At 43.7% G+C, this 19,553-nt stretch overlaps 1 protein-coding gene across 1 annotated transcript; it reads right to left on the bottom strand.

Annotated features, from left to right (window-relative positions):
- Window positions 1-2,739: 2,739 nt before the first annotated feature.
- Window positions 2,740-18,826, bottom strand: LOC308100249 (isoaspartyl peptidase/L-asparaginase). Its single transcript, XM_080449220.1, has 7 exons — window positions 18,719-18,826; window positions 12,014-12,208; window positions 7,831-7,973; window positions 5,990-6,153; window positions 5,037-5,155; window positions 4,228-4,338; window positions 2,740-3,700 (listed from the first exon to the last, which is right to left on the bottom strand). Exons 2-7 carry the CDS (start codon window positions 12,198-12,200, stop codon window positions 3,495-3,497), a joined length of 930 nt encoding a protein of 309 aa, XP_080305346.1. The 5' UTR covers window positions 12,201-12,208; window positions 18,719-18,826; the 3' UTR covers window positions 2,740-3,494.
- Window positions 18,827-19,553: the final 727 nt, after the last annotated feature.

Below are 19,553 nucleotides of genomic sequence, written 5' to 3'. Positions count from 1 at the left end.
TATCTCCATATTTCAATTAATGTTTTTTGGTAAATTAATGGCAGAGTTTGTTGTACAACAGTAGCAAAACTAGAATATTCGCAATTCTGGGAAATTGCAAAGTGTGGTTACGCCTACGCCATTTGGAGTTACATCATGATGACAAGGTAACTACACAACCCAAACCTCTACCAAAGTGGTATTGCCCTTTAAAAATCTGATCACAAACCAATGAGTTTCCCCACACTTATTCCATGCGAAAATCAAAGATCTACAAGCCCGAAAAAAATTCCGCCGGGACCCCCGTGGACAGCACTGATATATAAATAGATGGATTCCATGTAATCTCTACATTGCATGCATGGCGCATATAGGCTATCGCATTGTAGATTAGTAGGCGATAATTCCAATATTCACTATACACTCATGTTTAAGCCTAACTAAATTATATGTTTATGGACTTGTATATATTTTTGGACGACTTCTGCATTTAATTTGTCGGCAATACTTTGCCACGCTTTCTCCCTGGATCTATTTGTTGCGGTCTTATTATACATTTTACTTCCTCATATGATTCCATGAGCTGCTGCAGTGCTGCTGTTCGGCCACAGAGAAAAACGCTGCTCGAGTTTTGTTCCCCGCCACCATGATTGGTCAAGTTGAAGGAATCTGCGCTCGAGTTCATGGTCTTTTATAGAAATACGTCGCCGGCCATTCAGCCTGGCTTCATTATCCTGGCTCGACACAGCCTGGCTTGACAAGGCCTAGCTCGACAAAGTCGCTCCTTTTCAGCCTGGCTTGGCGTTCATGGAACGGAATAAACCAGGCTATACGGACCCGACTTTGTCAAGCCTGGATTTGACTTAAGCCCAGGCGTATTTAATTCACCTTTTGTGAAATAGGGCCCAGAGAAGTATGAACCATGGTGGAGCAGTAGTTAAGATACAGGCCTTGCATGCAGAAGTTGTTTGAGTTCAAATCCCGCAAGGACATTTTTCTAACTTTTACCTGGGGCTTTTACCTTTATCTAATCTTTCACTGAATACCACAGTGTACATACTTACACCTAGAACCCCCATTCAAAATGTTCATCTTAATGTGGACATGTTTGCCTGAAAAGGAATCTTTGAAATGTTTCATAGTTTTAGAATTGTACTCCTTTAAAAGTTCAGAGATTTATAATGGAGGCCGATGGAAGATTTTGGGACCTAAAAAAAACACTTTCACCTAGAAACTCCATTCACAGTTCAAAAATTCCGCCTTACTGTGGACATGCATCCTTAAGATGTTTTACTTTGAAATGATTTGTAGTTTTTGAAATATTTAACTTAAAGCGCCCAATGCATTGTCAATGGCAATGGACATTTAAACTGGGGAAAAGGTTCAAACTTTGGCAGGCTACTGGTCCTAGATACTTACACCTAGAACCCCCATTGAAACTTTAAAATGTTCATCCTTTCTTTCTGCTAAGTAAATATTTTGTTTAACACCTCAGCAATGAATCAGTGTTGATTATATTTGGATTATGAAGTCAATTGAAGTTAAACTTTATTCAGCTAATCAGAGGAGCTGTGGTCATACCACATTGTTTGAGAAACTAGTTTAAAACTGTGTAAAACACCCATTATTTTAATCCAACAGTTTAATCTAGCAAAAGTGCTTGATTAAACACAACCTGTATAATTTTGGTTGATGGCAATATGAGAATGGATATATATTTTAATGACATTACTAAACCTCTGTTTGCTTTCAATGACAGAGTGAATCTGGGTGCAGGCACAGAGTAAAAACAATTCAAATAAATAAATATTTTAAAGGCACGTATCAGGTTTGTTAAAATGTACATTTGTTTTTGTCATGTTGGTTTCATGTCATTTGAAAAGACATTTGCACCATTGAAAATTACAGAATGTGCCTGAAAATGTGAAACCACATCAAAAAGAGAAATATTGAATAATGTATGCACTTTAAGTGAATTAGAGTGGTCTCGTAGAATGTTTGGTAAGACTGTATGTCATCTACAGTATCGTGCTTCCTGGTCCCTCCCTGTCATCTATGGTGTTTCCTATCGTCATTCCTGTCATGCTTTGCAATCAAAGACTGGGTTGTGGTCACTTGGCAGGTATGCAGATGTGTAGGATACAGCTGGCGCCTCAACCCTTGCGCTCTAAAACAGTGGTTCTCCGCGCTGAGCTTGTATATCTGCTATTTTTGAATAGCTAAAAAGTATAAAATATATATATTAAAGTGGTTAAAATGATTGTTACGCTATATTAGCTGGGAACCCCCTGGTGGTATCCCCCCAAGGACCCACTTTTGACAACCAATGCTGTCTAAAACACAAAAATGCAGTGCCTCCGGTTTACCTCAGGGAGGCAGTATAATTCCCCCAAATCCAGTGAACAAAACAGGCCAAGCAAACGTTTTCAGTTTTTATATTTACCGTTTTAAAGACAAGATTATCGTAAAACCACAAGCAATGGCGTTGCATGGCATACTTTATACATAATAGATTAGTTATCAAGCAGCAGCAGAAGAAGAATAATCCGATTTCTCCAGTGTGGAGTCTCATAAAAAGTTTTAAAAAATGAGTTTTCCCCCCCATTAACTCATTTGAAGGTCCAACATCACAGTATATTCTCAATGTTCATTTAACTCAGAAGATGTACTATGCCCCTCCCGTCTCAAGCAGCAGTTAATACGGTGTAAAGTTATCAAACATGTTTGTTTATACTAATACTTCAAAGCTCCAGTTGCTCATTGAATGACTCATTTATATTACACTTTAGACAGAAGGCTAATAATATACATTATTATGCAACCTGACAGAATACAGAAAGTAGAAAAACTATGCTTTGAATCTCATACAGTTGAGAAGCGAAGGAGGAGAGGATGACAAATCAGATCAGTAGCTTCTCCAGTGTGTCTCATAAAAATGTTACACCCATTCACGTATTATATTATATTATACCACTTCCAAAATAGAAAGTATCACCTTACACATAGACCAAGCATGGGAAAATTCTCATTCTACTACTCTGCCACCAAAATGTGGAATGCCCTGACACTGTCCCTTTAAAAAAATTGGATAACTGGCTTTCAAAACAGGCCTGAAAATCCATCTTCCAGGAGACCAAAGGGAAGGTAAACACATTTTCCATAGAAAGGAGGGGGAATTCTTTTTCCTTTCCCCCTCATTTTCTTCTTTGTACATATAGTGTTTTATATTTGTTGATGACATGTATTATTTTGTTATTTTTATGCTACAGTATGTATTGAATACATAGGACCACAATGGAAACAAGTGCCCAGGACGTTTTTGTGTTGTCCTTTTAGCCTAAATGTCTGACTGTACTCGTGCGGTCTACATTTCTGACTAATAAAGTATTCAATCAATCAATGGGATCTCACTAAGTGACATAATTCTAAACTACAATTCAGGAATATATCTCCATTTAACATGGTAAAAAAATAATTAATTAATTAAAAAATAAAACTGAATGCTGTCAAAGAAATCACTGCAATTCCTCTTTAAGCTTTTCATTTGGGTCTAATCCATACGACAACACATCATTTTCCACTGCGGCCCAAGCCATTCGCTCTGTGGTGAAGTTGATCGCCCACTCCCCTGATGGAGTCACCGCTATGGCACCGCCTCCACCCTGGACCCGATCATCCATGTACCTCAGTGACAGTTCCACAGCCTGGGACACCTCTTTACCTGTGGGAAGGAAGGAAAAACAAAGAACATCACTCAGGGAAAAGGGTTTCTTTATTTAGTAACTATTTATTTATTTAAGCCTGATTCATACTTAGTTGTGCACTGATGTCACATACTGGAAATAGGGTTGGGATCCTTTAGGATTTTAACGATTCCGGTTACTTAACGATTCCTTCTTACGGTCAGATTCCTTAACGGTTCCCTTTAACGATTCCTATAGGTGGTTCCAAATGATACTCTGAGATTTATGGTTGGTCCTTGAAATTATAAAGTTTGAGAACCACCGGTATTGTAATTGTATAGCAGACGTGAAGTCCACATACCAGCTCTGACAGTGTGATCAAAATGGCTCCAGAAACGGTTCCAAACGGTCCTCAATGTTGGATCCGGTTCCCCCAATTCCGGATCCCAACCCTAGCTGGAAATAGTCAATCTAAAAGCTCACAATGCATTGTTAGCTTGCAGATCCACCATTTTCAGCACATGACACTGGTGCACAACAACAACCAAACAGTGTGATACTCAGCCTTGCTCCACGTGGAAAAGGATGAGCCTGGCCAAAGTGACTTTAAGAATGGACTCCCCATGGCCAGTACAAGATACTGCACCGCTATGGTTGTCTGCATATCCTCCAGAACCTTATTTGCAGAAGAAAGGCCACACTTCAGCGGGATACCTCAAGATTTATTCAGTTAAATTTCATTGTTATTACAACGGTTATTCATAAGAAAATAAAAATAAAACTTGGGGTGCACAACAACAAATAGGAAAGAGTTTTGTGCCTTTTGCAGTGTCTACAATCTCACTCCCTGGGCATATCAGAAATGTACAGGTCCAGCTAAGTGTATCACTGTGCTCCAGCATCTCATGAAGCCGCGACTTTAACATCCATAAGAAATGTCAAAATATACCACAGCTAGTTGGATGTGGATAACAAATAGATCACCACTGATCACCGTCTATCGTGTAATCTGCCTAGGAACGGAGGCAAAAAGATTCTAAAGGTGATTAAACTTAATCTACCAAGGGATGGAGCCAAACAGATATATTGGTTCTAAAGGTGATTAGACCTTTACAGACCCCACCAACACCTATACCAAGAGAACTTACTGGGACAACTAAAAAGACACCTATGATTGAAACCTTAAATTGTTAGGATAAAAACTGCTTTGCCAAGGCAATGTTAAGGATGCTGCTTTCTCACAACTAAGATTTGAAATCTATCTAATAACTGATGCTGTTGTTGCCAGGGCACCACCATAAACTCATAAATAGGCAAATGGGGACGGAACAGATAAGGCTAATAAAAACAGATAAGAACAGATAAGAGTAATACCAATGACAGGAGAATCTCCTACTCTGCCAACCATTTTATTCCTTATCCCTCCAGTTGATGTTGCACAAGCAACATTACCAGAACAGTCAACAGCAACTGCACCCACGGTATCATGGCCCCTGGAATGCAAACAAATACATTTACAAATTAACTTAACCCATTCAATCCGAGAACTGACATCTGTGTCATTTTGGATTTCTTTGGCCATTCAAAAATAGCAGATATACAAGCTCATAGCGCGGCACTCGCTATGAGCTTGTAGATCTGCTTTTTTTTTAAAGAAATCGTGACAATGTGTGCAGATCTTTGAATATAATTATATATACATTTTTTACTTTGCTTCTGGGGTCCCTGGAACAAAATATTTTGAGATGGGGGGTCCGCGGATAAATACATATCATTTTGGGTGGTCCTTGACATGAAAAAGGAACCACTGATCATCATAGCAACATAAGTTTTTTCTTTTTTTAACCGTTAGGATTTAGAAGACATTTGTAGAATCTCCAAGAAGCAAAGATTTGAGTTAATTTTTTTTTTTTAAAAACATATATTCAAAGATTTGCACCAATTTTCACGATTGAAGATCTACAAGCTCGCAACGCGACACTCGGTGCCGCGATATGAGCTTATAGATCTGCTTTTTTTTTAATAGCCAAAGAAATCTAAAATGACACAGATGCGTTCCCGGTGTAAATGGGTACAACATTTTTTTAACCAAACAACTGCAGTGCCGCTCAGCCAAATTCCCCTCGGCCAAGGGATATATTAGGCATCTGAGCTACAGGCAGGGCTACTCTGTCATAAAGACAACTAGATCCTCAATCCATCGAACCCTCAAAGTTGTATAAGTATTTACACAATGGCACAGAGGTAACTGAGGGTCTCAAATCATGTTGGTAGGCCTACTTTATAACAGGAAAAAGTCAATCAAATACAACAATGCAGATACATACCGCTGAGAATTAAAAAGTTCCTTCACTCCAGTCATATACTTCTTGTGTTTTTCCCACTCCTTTCTCTCATATTCCGTCACCAGGGTCTCTGTAGGAACTGTATGGATACCAACTCTCTCTGCAAACAGGTTTGCTCCTCTGCCGGTCAGCATGACGTGGTCAGTCTGGTAGCAAACAAAAGGAAATCATCAATCAATCGTCTCTCCATGCAGTGACCTTTTTTTTTTTACAGATCGTTCCATGACAGCATATTCACACATATGTATTTATTGTGCTGTAAAATGCATTAGACCTGAGGCCGATTCTACAAGCTCATAGCGCGGCACGAAGTGATGCGCTATGAGCTTGTATATCTGCTATTTTTGAAAAATACGTGACACACACTGTAAAGGTTGACCAAGCGGCCAAGGCTCCAAAAACGAACAAGTTCAGAATTTGCAGATCGTTGAGTTTTATTCTCCGGGAAACAGTCCAATATGCCGCAGGTAGATAATGAAAAATAAATAAAACGTGGAAAAATAGACTTACACAATTATAGAATTACTTAAAGCATAACTAAAGACAACAAACCATACAGTGACTGCATATACAGGCTATCCCTTAACTAAGGGCCCTGGCAGCTCTGTCTCACGGCTGTTAACGCTTTGCTTGCCAAGTTCAACTAACTGACTGTCACTTGCAGCCTCCCTTAAATAGGGAGTGGATCCTACCACAAGCACAGAAACAATTAACCTCAAAATTAGCTTATCTACAAGCTTACAACTATCTGATGAATAAATAACCTACCACATAAATAGATGTTGTACTTTAAACTAAACACCATTTTGGGTTTGCATTTACTTCAAAAAGACATAGAAATACTTTACTCCTTAACATTGTCCAACACCCCTCCTCCTCTACAGTACATGGCACGTTCCACCCCTTCTTAAACCCAATTGACTAGCCTGCTCTGTTTCGGCAGTTACCAGTCAGATTCAGAGGGTGCCAGTACTGCAGAGGAAAGACCAGGTGACAAACAAACATTTCAGATCAGTTCCAATACACAGTGTTTAAATAAACAAAGTCTGAACCCCTGAAGTCTGTGTCATTTCTACATTGAATACAGGTAAAAATCATATGCTACAAATAGTCCCTTCCCTCTTAGTGTGTCTATGTATAGGGCACGGGCTGCCCCGTGACACACACACTCTAAAATGGCACAGATGCTTTCCCGGTTTCAATGGGTTAATGTCACTTTAAGCTAAAATAAAAGGTGGCACAAGAGCCAGTGTGTTGTATTACCTATTTCAAACAAGTTTCAAGTTGATGTTCATATTGCACTGAAGTGAATGGATAGCAATAGCTCCCTTGAAAGTCAAACAATGGTATGCTTTGGAAAATAGTCAGCAGTGATGTCAAGTATGCAAGTCATACTCAATGAGAGCATGACTGCCCTATATTTTAGGAATGTATGTATTCATTTGTGCAGTGCACTGTATAACTACAAACAAAAGTTCTATGATTCCATAAATGTCTGACACAACAAAGTGCAAAAGTTGATTCAGTTGTCTTTCAATTTTGACATAGATCTGCCCATAATCACATTGGATAATTATTTGAATGCCATGTAGATAGATGTACGCCATCTTCAGGGCAAGATGACATACTTGAGAGTTAGATCATGGTTCGGTGATCTAGTTGGTTTTAATGCCCAGGAAGAAATAGTACTTACATTAAACAATTTAATTTACCTCAACATTACAAATGTTATCCCAAAGGAAATCAGTGCGTCAGTAACTTGCCAATATACCTCCCCCTACCCCCACTTTGTTGAGGAAGTGAAACATTATGGACAATAGCACCTTCTCCATCACAGCCCGCGCGAGTGACACAGGGTTTGCGATGTTCTTCACTGAGGACACGGCTCCACTGGCAAGCGTCCTCCCGTCCATGATTATGGCATCCAACTCCACTTCCCCATCGGCGTTTAGAACTGATCCATGGCCTGCAATGGAGATGTCACGTTCATCAGCTGGAGTCCAAGAACAAGGTTACACCCTTCATACTCCTCTCATGCTTTGGCCCCTGAGCTCCATTCTGCAGACTGAAGCAACAGCTCTGACAAGTGTTTCATGCTGATTTGCTTAATCCATTAAGACCGGGAACGCATCTGTGTCGTTTTAAGATTTTTTCGCTATTCTTTGGCTATTCAAAAATAGCGGATATTTAAGCTCATAGTGCGGCACCGAGTGCCACGCTATGAGCTTGTAGATCTGCTATTTTTTGAAAAGTCGTGAAAAATGTGTGCAAATCTTTAAATATATATATGTTGTTTTAAAGCGATTTGTTTTTACTCCGATCAGTGCTTCTGGGGGTCCCTGGCACAACATATTTTGAGATGGGGGTCCACGGCCAAATACATATCATTTTGGGGGTCCTTGACATGGAAAAGTTGGAGCACCACTGATATAGCAACATACTGTTAGGATTTAGAAAAAGAAATCTTCTAAAAAATGTTTAGATATGTATTTGGCCGCGGACCCCCACCTCAAAATGTCTACTTGTAAACTGCACCAGTAATGTACTGTATACTACAGTACTGTACATGCTGCTCTGCAGTATAATATCCATTATACGCTCATTGCCATGTAGTGTACTACATAGTCACGTCACAATGAATCACAGAGGTGGCAAAGAAGGTTTGTGCAGAGTTTTTATTTCTGAAGTTGCAGGCACTGTTTTTGCTGCCCGCTTTATCAGTGTCATAACAGGTTAAATACAGCTGCAGATACACTATTCATTATGGCTGTGGGTACATTGAATTTAGTTATTAGCAAGCATTGAGAGAACAGTCATCACCATTGTCAGTGATTACTCTTTGGCATACCTAAACCAATCTGACTGATTATTATAAATTGTATTAGCTGCAGCTGTCTTGAACCTACTATTGTGACACGACTGTGGAAAGGGTCCATTGTTTTGAAAACGCAATCAGAAACAGCCGTGTTGCATTGTGGGGGTGACCACTTCAAATGCTCTAATCTTAAAATAATAACCAAAAATAGCCGATCTACAAGCTCTCAATGCGTTTGCGACGCATTGAGAGCTTGTAGATCGGCTATTTCCGGTGCGCAACATGCTTCCATAGAAGACATGCTGGCTTCTATGGAATCCAAATGGCTGAAATCATTCAGAAATACTCATATGACATACTGGATACTACATACTACTTTTAGACAGGGCTGGACGATATGGACAAATCAAATAAACAATATCTTTGACCAAATACCTCGTTATCGATACGATATTGTGGGGATGACAATTGGTGCTTTCAATTAATATTTACACAATGAATTTAGTTTATAAATAATCATCAATAATGTCTATATAACTAAATGTGTAAACTAAAGGCAAATATTAGAACTGATATAAAACAGTCAGGTAAGTTAAGAAATTACATCACTTTAACCCATTGAGACCTGAAGCCGATTCTATATGTCTCCTAAATCTCAACAGTTTTCTGAAAAACGTATGTTTCTATATCAGTGGTGCTCAATCTTTTTCATGTCAAGGACCCCCAAAATTATATGTATTTGGCCATGGACCCCATGAAAATATTTTGTTCCAGGGACCCCCCAGAAAGATTTGAGTTAAAAATGTTCGCTTTAAAAATATATATATTTCAAAGATTTGCACACATTTTCACGATTTTTCAAAAATAGCAGATCTACAAGCTCATAGCGCGGCACTCGGTGCCGCGCTATGAGCTTGTATATCTGCTATTTTTGAATAGCCCAAAGTGTAAAATAATGCTTTTTAACTCAAATCAAAAAATGACACAGTTCCAGGTCTTAATGGGTTAAATATAAGTCAAAACCAGGCTTTAAAACCAGGAAAAGACAACATCGTGATATGATGATATCCAAAATCCCAGACATATTTGCCAGACCCAAGGGGTCGGCCTACATGAGGCTTTGACCCATTTCGTCCATACATGGGCATAAAAGTATGTCCATCTTGTCCCTTTTTTGACCATATAATATGGACAAATTCTGGGTCTGGCAGAACCAGGTCTCCTGGTCTTGTATAACATAGTGAGTGAGTCTCATATCAAGATATCAGTGGTGGAAAAAGTACTCAAATTATTTACTTAAGTAAAAGTACCAATACTGCAATATAAAAATACTCTGTTACAAGTAAAAGTCCAAAATTAAAAATGAACTTGAGTAAAAGTACAAAAGTATTGGCATCAAAATGTACTTAAAGTACCAAAAATAAAAGTACTAAATATTTGAAAATAGCCGATCTACAAGCTCACAACGCGTCGCGATGCGACGCGTTGTGAGCTTGTAGATCTGCTATTTTCAAATAGCCTAGGTATAGAATAGGGCTAAAGTGGTTAATGTATGTTTCATTATATCATAGTTTATATCTGAAAAGTAACTAGTAACTAAAGTTTTCAAATAATTGTAGTGGAGTAAAAGTACAACATTTGCCTCTGAGATGTAGTGGAGTAGAAGTAAAAGTATTGGAAATTGGAAATACTCAAGTAAAGTACAAATACCTCAAAATTGTACTTAAGTACAGTACTTAAGTAAATGTACTTAGTTACTTTCCACCACTGCAAGATATCGATATACTGTAATATACATTGCCAGTCCTAGTGCCGGATTTATAAGAGTTGAGGCCCATGGGCTAGAGTAATTTTCGAGGCCCCCATTCGCGGGACACACGCGGACCCCCACATTTTTTGCGGTTTTGGGCGGATTGGGTTAGTTTTTTGTTTTGTTTTTGGTTTCTTTATTTCGGTTTAAGGTTAGAAAAAAAACAATTTGATTTGAATTTTTTTTTTTCACCAAAAAAATCGGAGGCCCCCCCCAGTTGGAGGCCCATGGACTGCAGCCCACCCTAGCCCAACGGTAAGTCCGGCCCTGACAGTCCTACTTTTAGGCCAGATTTGGTATGAATAATATACAAGTATGCAATTCTGAACTCAGCCTGTAGAGAGCACAGGTGAGCAAGGCTGAGGTTGAGGAGGACAACAAACTGACCTCTAAAGTGAGGAGAGAGAGAGAGAGAGAGAGAGAGAATGAAAATGGTTTTGAACTTGGATTTAGATCACAGACTGTGACCAGTGGATTGACTCCAACACCTTATTTATACTTTGTTGCGCACCAGTGTCTCGCACCGAAAATAGAAGGTCTTCTCTACAAGCTCACTACCCGTTGGGCTGTGATGCATCGTGAGCTTGTAGATCTGCTATCTTCAGTGCGAGACACAATGTGCAACTAAGTATGAATCAGGCTTACAGTAAATCCTGTCTCTTTGGTACGGAGCCTCTCCTGGAAGGCGGATAAACATGTTAGTGTAAACCCTGGGGATTGAACTGCTACAGTGGGAGATTGGAAGTCGTACTTGGATCACCCTTCTGTCTGTATATTTCATCCCCTGCCTTCTGTGTCTTCCTCAGGTTTACCGTCACTCTCACTCCGTGCAATAGAAACACCCACTCAGATTCTACGAGAGTTGCAGCCACAGCAACTCCCTCGATCCCATTCCCTGCACCCGCAATAAAACACCTTTTGCTTTACACCTCATCAAAAAGACTGTCTTGATCTCATTCTCCACAGCAAGGTGCCACACTTCCTTTACACACTTTTTGTTTTTATTACTTTGAACTTCTTATTTTTTTCCTTTTTGTATTGCTCTTTTCTTTTCTAATACATCCAACCTATTTTATTAAGTTCACTTTTTTTCCCCTCTTCCTGCTTCTGTGCTTTGGCACAATGGCTTTTCAAAAGTGCTTTATCAATAGACCTTTAGTTTTGTTTCGTTATCAAACTCAACTTATGAGATTTAGGTTCTACTGAACACCAATAGGTTTCAGAAAATACTCCTATGTACATGATTGTACATTATTGTAATAATGTAATTTGCCCATAATGACATGGCCAAAATAGAGATGGCAGGTTTAAAGTGGTTAATTTATGCTAAATAATGGTTGGAAATTTTGAATAATTCTGTGTCATATATTATGCCTTATACCTGCATCAAATGCTGTGTTATCCTCCATTGCCCTCACAGCCACCTCAACAGCATCCAGAGCACAGCCTCCATTCTTCAGCACTGAGAAACCTTGACGCGCTGCACTCTGCACTCCTTCTACAGAGGCCTTGGACAGTTCTTCTGGGATGGCCCATGCCCCACCATGCACAACCAGCACTGCTTTCATCTTTAAACCTGCAACCATAAAACACAACAATACAGGTTAGGGGACTTTCCCCGAGCCATGGCAGATGTAGGATGATTTGTTTGGTATTTTTATTTGATTTCTGAAGATCCTAGGGTCACATAAACACTGTTCTGTTTCATTCCCTCCTGACTGCCAGTAGGCAGTTACAGTAGTGAATAATGCCTCTCGCGCTCCGCGCAGGTCGAGTATTTATATAAAAAAAGTCATGTGACGCGTAGGCTACCTGTGCGTCCGCCGTCCCGGCTACATAAGCACATGATAGCCTGCGCGCGGCCTCTTTGAACTTCTCGCTACCTGGCGTGCATCGCGGGTAAGTATTGCTCTGAAGAATCCGTGCATCGGTTCTTTGTTTTGCAGGTCCAAAGAGAGAAAGACACTACGTGTTGTTTGGTGAGTTGACATCCTGCCTGTGACAGTTGTCGAGAGCGCAATTTATTGCCCTCTTAAGGCTGTGGTTGTCAAACTATCTCCTCCTCTCTTTTCTTTATCTATCGGGAGGATTTTCGAGCGTGGCTCGTTCACCAGCTACACACACACTGTCTTACACAGAGTGTTGTGAGAGTGATCCTCCACACTGGGTGTCGGTCGCGTGCTGTGGGCTGCCCACAGCACTCGCCTGATTTACCTGGCTATAATAGCTTGTTTGATTAATTAAAGGTTAAATTAATTAAAAAGTTTAATTAATTTGAAAAATTAAATTGATTGAAAATAATAATAATAATCAATTAATTAAAAGTTACTGGAAGTTCCTGACGCGTACTGTGGCTGCTGATTGCCTGGTTAAACACCTGATTGACATTTAAGCTGTTCTAAACTGTTGAAGGTGAATATCAAATCTGCTGGACGTTCTGGTTAGTGTTCAGATTTCCTAGCCTGATGAGCTAACAGCAAGCTACTTTAGCCTGACTGATTAGCTACACTTTGTGATTGTTGCTGGAGGTTACTAACGCGTTCGGTAATTGTACAGCTCTCGTTGGTATTGCCTGGCTACACAACTGACTCGATATGGAGTGTTCGTCCTGTAAGGTTCACCTTCAGGTCGAGGACGGCCATGAATTGTGTCCATCATGCTTGGGTATCGGTCATCTCAAGGAAGCTCTGACTGACCAGGCATGCATGAATTGTAGCATCCTGCCACTCTCTGTGAGAGAGGCCAGGCTGCAGGGGGTGGAGAACCTCCTTTACAGGGGAGACCTTCCACCCTCTGGGGTCCCTTCCGGTGGGAAGGCGAAGCGCAAACACGGGTCTCATGGCGAGCGCGGTCACCCTGCCCCGAAGAGGTCGGCGGGGGCTGACAAGGCTCCATATCGCCATGAAATGGACGATTTGCGAGCTGAAATAGAGCGCCTGAAGGCAATGGTGCAGCCACCGCCTCGCCTGCCTCTAGCACCTCCCCCACGCCAGGCGGCCTGGGAATCGGAGGAAGACAATGCTGACGTCCTGTCAACTAGAGCTTCAGACTCTGAGTTCCATGACGGGGGTTATAGCCCCAGGTATGACCCTTCCCCCGAACGGGGGTCTCAGGGTACTCCCCAGCCTGGGAGTGTGCAGGCTGAGGATGGCTCAGAGACTTCCCGCAGGAGCTCGGGAAGCACTGAGCTAGGAGATGGGCCCTGCGCGTTGCGTGCAACGCTGCGTGCTGCCCTGGCTAAGGTCGGTTTGGATGAGCCACCGGCCGCTCAGGTTGTGAGAAACCCGTTCTTCCGACGGGTTGCTGCGGCTCCACCCTTTGCTGTCCCACCCTCGCCTCACTACTTAAGTCAGCTGAAGCAGTGTTGGGCTGATCCAGGCGCACCTGCCCACCGAGGCAAGGATGCAAGAGCCCTGGCCTCCATGAGTGAGGCAGAAAAACATGGACTGGTTCACATACCTCCTGTGGACCAGTGCATTGCGGCGCTGGTTCTCCCTCCGGATGAGGCTCTGAAGAACGCAGCCCGCTGTCCCAGCTCGCAGTGCCGGGTCACTGATGGCCTTCTGTCGAAGGCATATGATTCCGCTGCCTGCATGGCCCGTATGGGAAACTCTCTCTCTGTGCTCCTCCTCGCCCAGTCCAAGATCTTAGAGAGCGGGCAACCAGGGAGTGAGTTGGGCGACATTAACGATGTGGCTCTTGAGACCTTCGGCTTAATGTCAAGTGAACTTGGCCGTTTGATGTCCACCCTGGTCGTGACACGACGTCAGGTGTGGCTTGCTCAGGCGCCTATGTCTGACGAATGCAGAAAGGCGCTACGGAAGCTCCCTGTTGTGCCGGGCCAGTTGTTTGGGCCAGAGGCAGACAAAGCACTAGAACGTAGGCGGCAGTCACGACAGGCTTCAGAAGCCTGGGGTCAACGGGGTAGAGGCATGATGGCCCCCCCCGTTCGACCCTCTAAGCCACGTGGCGCGCGGGACCCGCGACGCTCGGGCTACCTGAGTCCTCAGCCGCAGCCCTGGCAACGGGACCAGGCGGCTGCAGGCAGATGGCAACATCAGTCGCCAGCCCCAGCGTGGGCAATGGCATAACCAGTGCCCCCCCAAGCCCCCAAATAACCCTCCAGGCACAGCCTGAGGGTCGGGGGCCGGCGGCGGGAAGATTTTCACAGCAGCACCTGAATTATTGGGCAGACCATGCCAAGGATGCATGGGTCTTGACAACAATGTCTCAAGGTTACAGGTTGCAGTTCCGCCACTGACCCCCACCACCTTCAGGGGTCAGGGTGACCTCGGTCACAGACCCCGTGAAGGCCCAGTGTTTGGCCCAAGAGGTGGCCAAGCTCTTGGACAAACGAGCCATAACAGTAGTTCACCCACGTTCACAGAACGAGGGGTTCTACTCAACTTACTTTCTCATCCCAAAGAAAGACGGGTCTCTCAGGCCTATACTAGACCTAAGAAGGTTGAACGTGTACCTCAAGGTCCTTCCGTTTCGGATGCTTCGCACAGTCGACGTCCTGCAGACGATCACACAGGGGGAGATCTATTGAGGTTCACCTCAATAGATCTGAGGGACGCGTATTTTCATGTGCCTATACACCCAGAGCACAGAAAATACCTCCGCTTTGCCTTTCAAGGCCAAGTCTACCAGTTTGCCGTTCTGCCGTTCGGCCTGTCTCTAGCTCCCCGCATCTTCACAAGGTGTATGAGGGCAGCCTTAACATCGCTATGCCTGTCAGGAGTGAAGATACTTCCCTACCTCGACGATTGGCTCATCTGCGCCCCCTCTTTCAGGGAGGCGGAACAGGTGACATCCAGGGTCCTCGCTCACATCGAGGCACTGGGCATGTCGGTGAACCTCGAGAAGAGCTCGTTGGTTCCGACACAACAGACCACCTTCATCGGCATGTCCCTAGCATCGGTATCGATGCAGGCATGACCGACTACACAGAGGGTAGAGAAGATACACAACCTCCTGCGGTCTTTCCGCCTGGGGGCAATGTTGACTGTCCTAACATGGCTCAGACTGCTTGGCATGCTGACCTCAGTCTCAGCGATCACTCCTCTGGGGCTGTTACATCTACGCCCACTACAGAGGTGGTTCAATGGCCTTCGCATGGACCCCTGCCTGCACAGGGGGGTCAAGGTCAAAGTCACTCGCAGGTGCCTTGGTTATCTCCGCCGGTGGCGGGACAATGCATTCCTGCTGCATGGGGTTCCTCTCGGCTCAGTCCCGGCGAGACGAGAGGTAGTGACAACAGATGCCTCGCTTCAAGGTTGGGGCGCGGTATGGCAGAAGAGGTCAGTCCAGGGGGTATGGTGCTCTCGGTGGAGAGGACGCCATATCAATGTGCTAGAACTCCGGACTGTTTCCTTGGCGCTGAAGCACTTCTTACCCTTTCTCAGGGGGAAGCATGTGCTCATTCGGACAGACAGCACCTCAGTGGTGTTTCATGTCAACCATCTAGGAGGGACCAGGTCTCTGGAGTCCCTGAGGGAAGCCCAGCGACTGTGGACATGGGCTTATCCTCTATTTTCCTCTATGAGGGCAATGCACCTGCCAGGCAGAGTAAACTCTGTGGCAGATTATCTGTCTCGTCAGAGACTGCCCTCTGGGGAGTGGAGATTGCACCCCCAGGTGGTACAGTTGATTTGGGATCGGTACGGGGTAGCCCGTGTAGATCTGTTTGCCTCAAAGGGCACAACTCATTGTCCTCTGTGGTTCAGCCTGGCAGAGTCCAGTGCCCCGCTTGGGATGGACGCTCTCGCCAACATCTGGCCGAGGGCGCTCCTGTATGCGTTTCCTCCGATCCCCCTGTTGTTGCCTGTGCTTCACAGGGTGAGATTGTCAGATCACAGAGTTCTCATGGTGGCCCCCAAGTGGCCCTCGAGAATATGGTATTCAACGCTCCTCAGTCTATTGGACGGGGATCCTTGGCAGCTTCCAGTGAGGATGGACCTCCTGTCCCAGCTGGACGGGAAGGTATGGCATCCATCACGAGCCTCCTTCAGCTTTGGGTATGGCCATTGAGAGGGATCAGTCACTCTTGAGTGTGCTTGACCCCTCAATATGTGAGACTTTGCGGAATGCAAGAGCCCCTTCCACAAGGTTGGTGTACTCTAATTGCTGGGCTGCGTTCTCATCATGGTGCAGCGACAGGGGTCTAGACCCAGTCTCTTGCCCTGTACAACATGTATTACATTATTTACAGTGTCTACTTGATGCCGGCCGTGCGGCCTCCACGTTGAGGGTACACACGGCCGCTATATCCTTTAATCATAGCCATATTGATGGCAGGTCAGTTGGTGCGCATTACTGGGTGACACAGTTTCTGCGTGGTGCCAAGAGGTTACGCCCCCCTAGGGTGGGGCGTGCTGCAACTTGGGACCTGCCTCTGGTCCTGCAGGCATTGAGCCGGGCGCCCTTTGAGCCTATGGCGGGGTCGTCCTTGAGCTCTTTATCCATTAAGACTGCGTTTCTGTTAGCAGTCACGACAGCCAAGCGTGTGAGTGAGCTCCACGCACTTTCTATTAGTCCAGTATGCCTTCATTGGAAGGCGAACGACTCTGGGGTTACACTTTGGCCGAATGTCTCATTCCTACCTAAAGTATTGCCCCCCAATCATACTAATCAGGCCATAGAGTTGGCGGCATTCCATCCTCCCCCGTTTACATCCGGGGTGGAGGAAAGGGCCCACTTACTGTGTCCAGTCCGTGCGTTGCGACTGTATATTCAGGCAACGCAGAGTATTAGACGCTCAGAGCAGCTATTTGTCTGCTACGGCGGAAAGAATAGGGGATGTGCACTGTCTAAACAGCGGCTATCCCACTGGGTAGTTGACACAATTAAAAAGGCTTATGAAGTAGCCGGTAAACCTGCCCCTTCAAATGTCATCTGCCATTCTACCAGGGGCGTAGCCACGTCCTGGGCGGCGATGAGGGGGGTGTCACTGACGGACGTCTGTGCGGCGGCATCTTGGACAGCGCCTTGCACATTCTCGAGGTTCTATCGCCTTGACGTGGCCTCTGGATCCTCACTGGCGTCAGCTATCCTGCCGCTGGCTGCTACGGCAGACTAGGAGGTGGGTGCAATTCCTCGTGACACTTGTGGTATAAGTCATCCACTACTGTAACTGCCTACTGGCAGTCAGGAGGGAATGAAACAGAACGGAAGTTACGAATGTAACTATGGTTCTGTGAATTCCTGGATGACTGCCAGTAATACTGGTCACTCGGAATCTTTCAGGGCGAGAAGATTCTTAGAGGCCGCGCGCAGGCTATCATGTGCTTATGTAGCCGGGACGGCAGACGCACAGGTAGCCTACGCGTCACATGACTTTTTTTATATAAATACTCGACCTGCGCGGAGCGCGAGAGGCATTATTCACTACTGTAACTGCCTACTGGCAGTCATCCAGGAATTCACAGAACCATAGTTACATTCGTAACTTCCGTTATTATTGCTGCCATATATGTAAAGCTGATTGTATGACATTCTGTATAGTACTATATCTGCCTGCCTCTTATATTTCATCATGATTTGTGTGCATGGGGTTCTCATCTTAAACAAGCGTTATGCTTAATGAGGGTTTCCAGTTTAGTAGACCTTGTATTGTGAATTTGTACTTCCATGTACTGTTATGTACTGTCATGTACTATTCTCATGTCTTTCTAAATAAACTACATCAATCAATCAATCAATGTATTACTTTTTTATTTCTGCTACAATGTCAGAGGAACCAGAGCAAATCTCTTGTGTAAATAATTATTTCAGTACAAATCTTGAAAAGGGTAGCCTGACAGCCAGCATGGTGTGCCAGTAATAATAATAACACTTTAGCATTTTAAAAAATGCTTTTTATTGAACAATACGGGATATACGGGTACTTCTGAGGGCCCGTACATATTTTTAACATCCATGGCAATGAGGTAAGCACTTTATAGTTGAAATCTGAACGTTTATGTAGATGTACGGGGTAAAAAGGAAGAAAGTGCAAACACCAGGTTGAAGTTTCGTCATGACAGGATATGACAGTCTGTTTCAGGGCTACGTGGTATACAACACACAATGGCTCGTTTCTTACCTGTTTACTTCTTATGTGAATTCATTCAGTGACCTGCCAGTGTTGGGGAAGAAATATACTTTACAGACTAGACTACTAAACAGTAAATAAGTAACACTAACTACCGACCAGTGTTGCCAGGTATTGAGAGAGAAACAAGCCACCGTGTCTATGAAAACAAGCCCAAAAGAAACGCGCCTCGCCCTTTAAGCATGTACATTGACATTGGCTATTTGAAAATAGCTGATCTTCAGATTTGTGGATCTGCTATTTTCAAAAAAATCTTGGAAGAAACTTTTTGAATTTTAATAGGAATATTTTTTAAACATTTTAAGTACAACACAAATCTTGTATGGGGGATTGGGGGTCCCTGGCAAATAATACATATTGATTTGGGGCCATTGGGGTCATTGACATGAAAATGTTTGAGAACCTCTGGTTTAAAGCCCAAATAAACAACTATACTTTAGAAACAAGCCCAAATAAACAACTAACCGCAACCACCACCAATATTTACAACAAGCAACTTTACAGAAAAACAAAGTCGCTTATACTAAGCGGACATGGCAACACTGCTACCGACTCCGGCGTCCATTCATGAGTTCAAATGGGAGGGGCTACAGCTGCACATGGTTCACTAAGCAATTCATTACGTCAGTGGTTCTCACTGGGTGGTCCGGGGCCCACCAGGGGTCCTTGAGAGAGTTCCAGTGGGTCCCCAGCAAAATGATTAAATTAATGAACAACAGTGCAACAACCAATGAATCATTAAATGAACAGCAGTGGTGGAAAAAGTATTCACATGTTTTACTCAATTAAAAGTATCAATACTGCAATGGAGAAATAGCTACTCTGT

The sequence above is a fragment of the Gymnoscopelus braueri genome (assembly GCF_963280865.1).
Source record: "Gymnoscopelus braueri genome assembly, chromosome: 14".
NCBI lineage: Eukaryota > Metazoa > Chordata > Actinopteri > Myctophiformes > Myctophidae > Gymnoscopelus > Gymnoscopelus braueri.
This window is presented reverse-complemented; position numbering and strand designations above follow the sequence as displayed.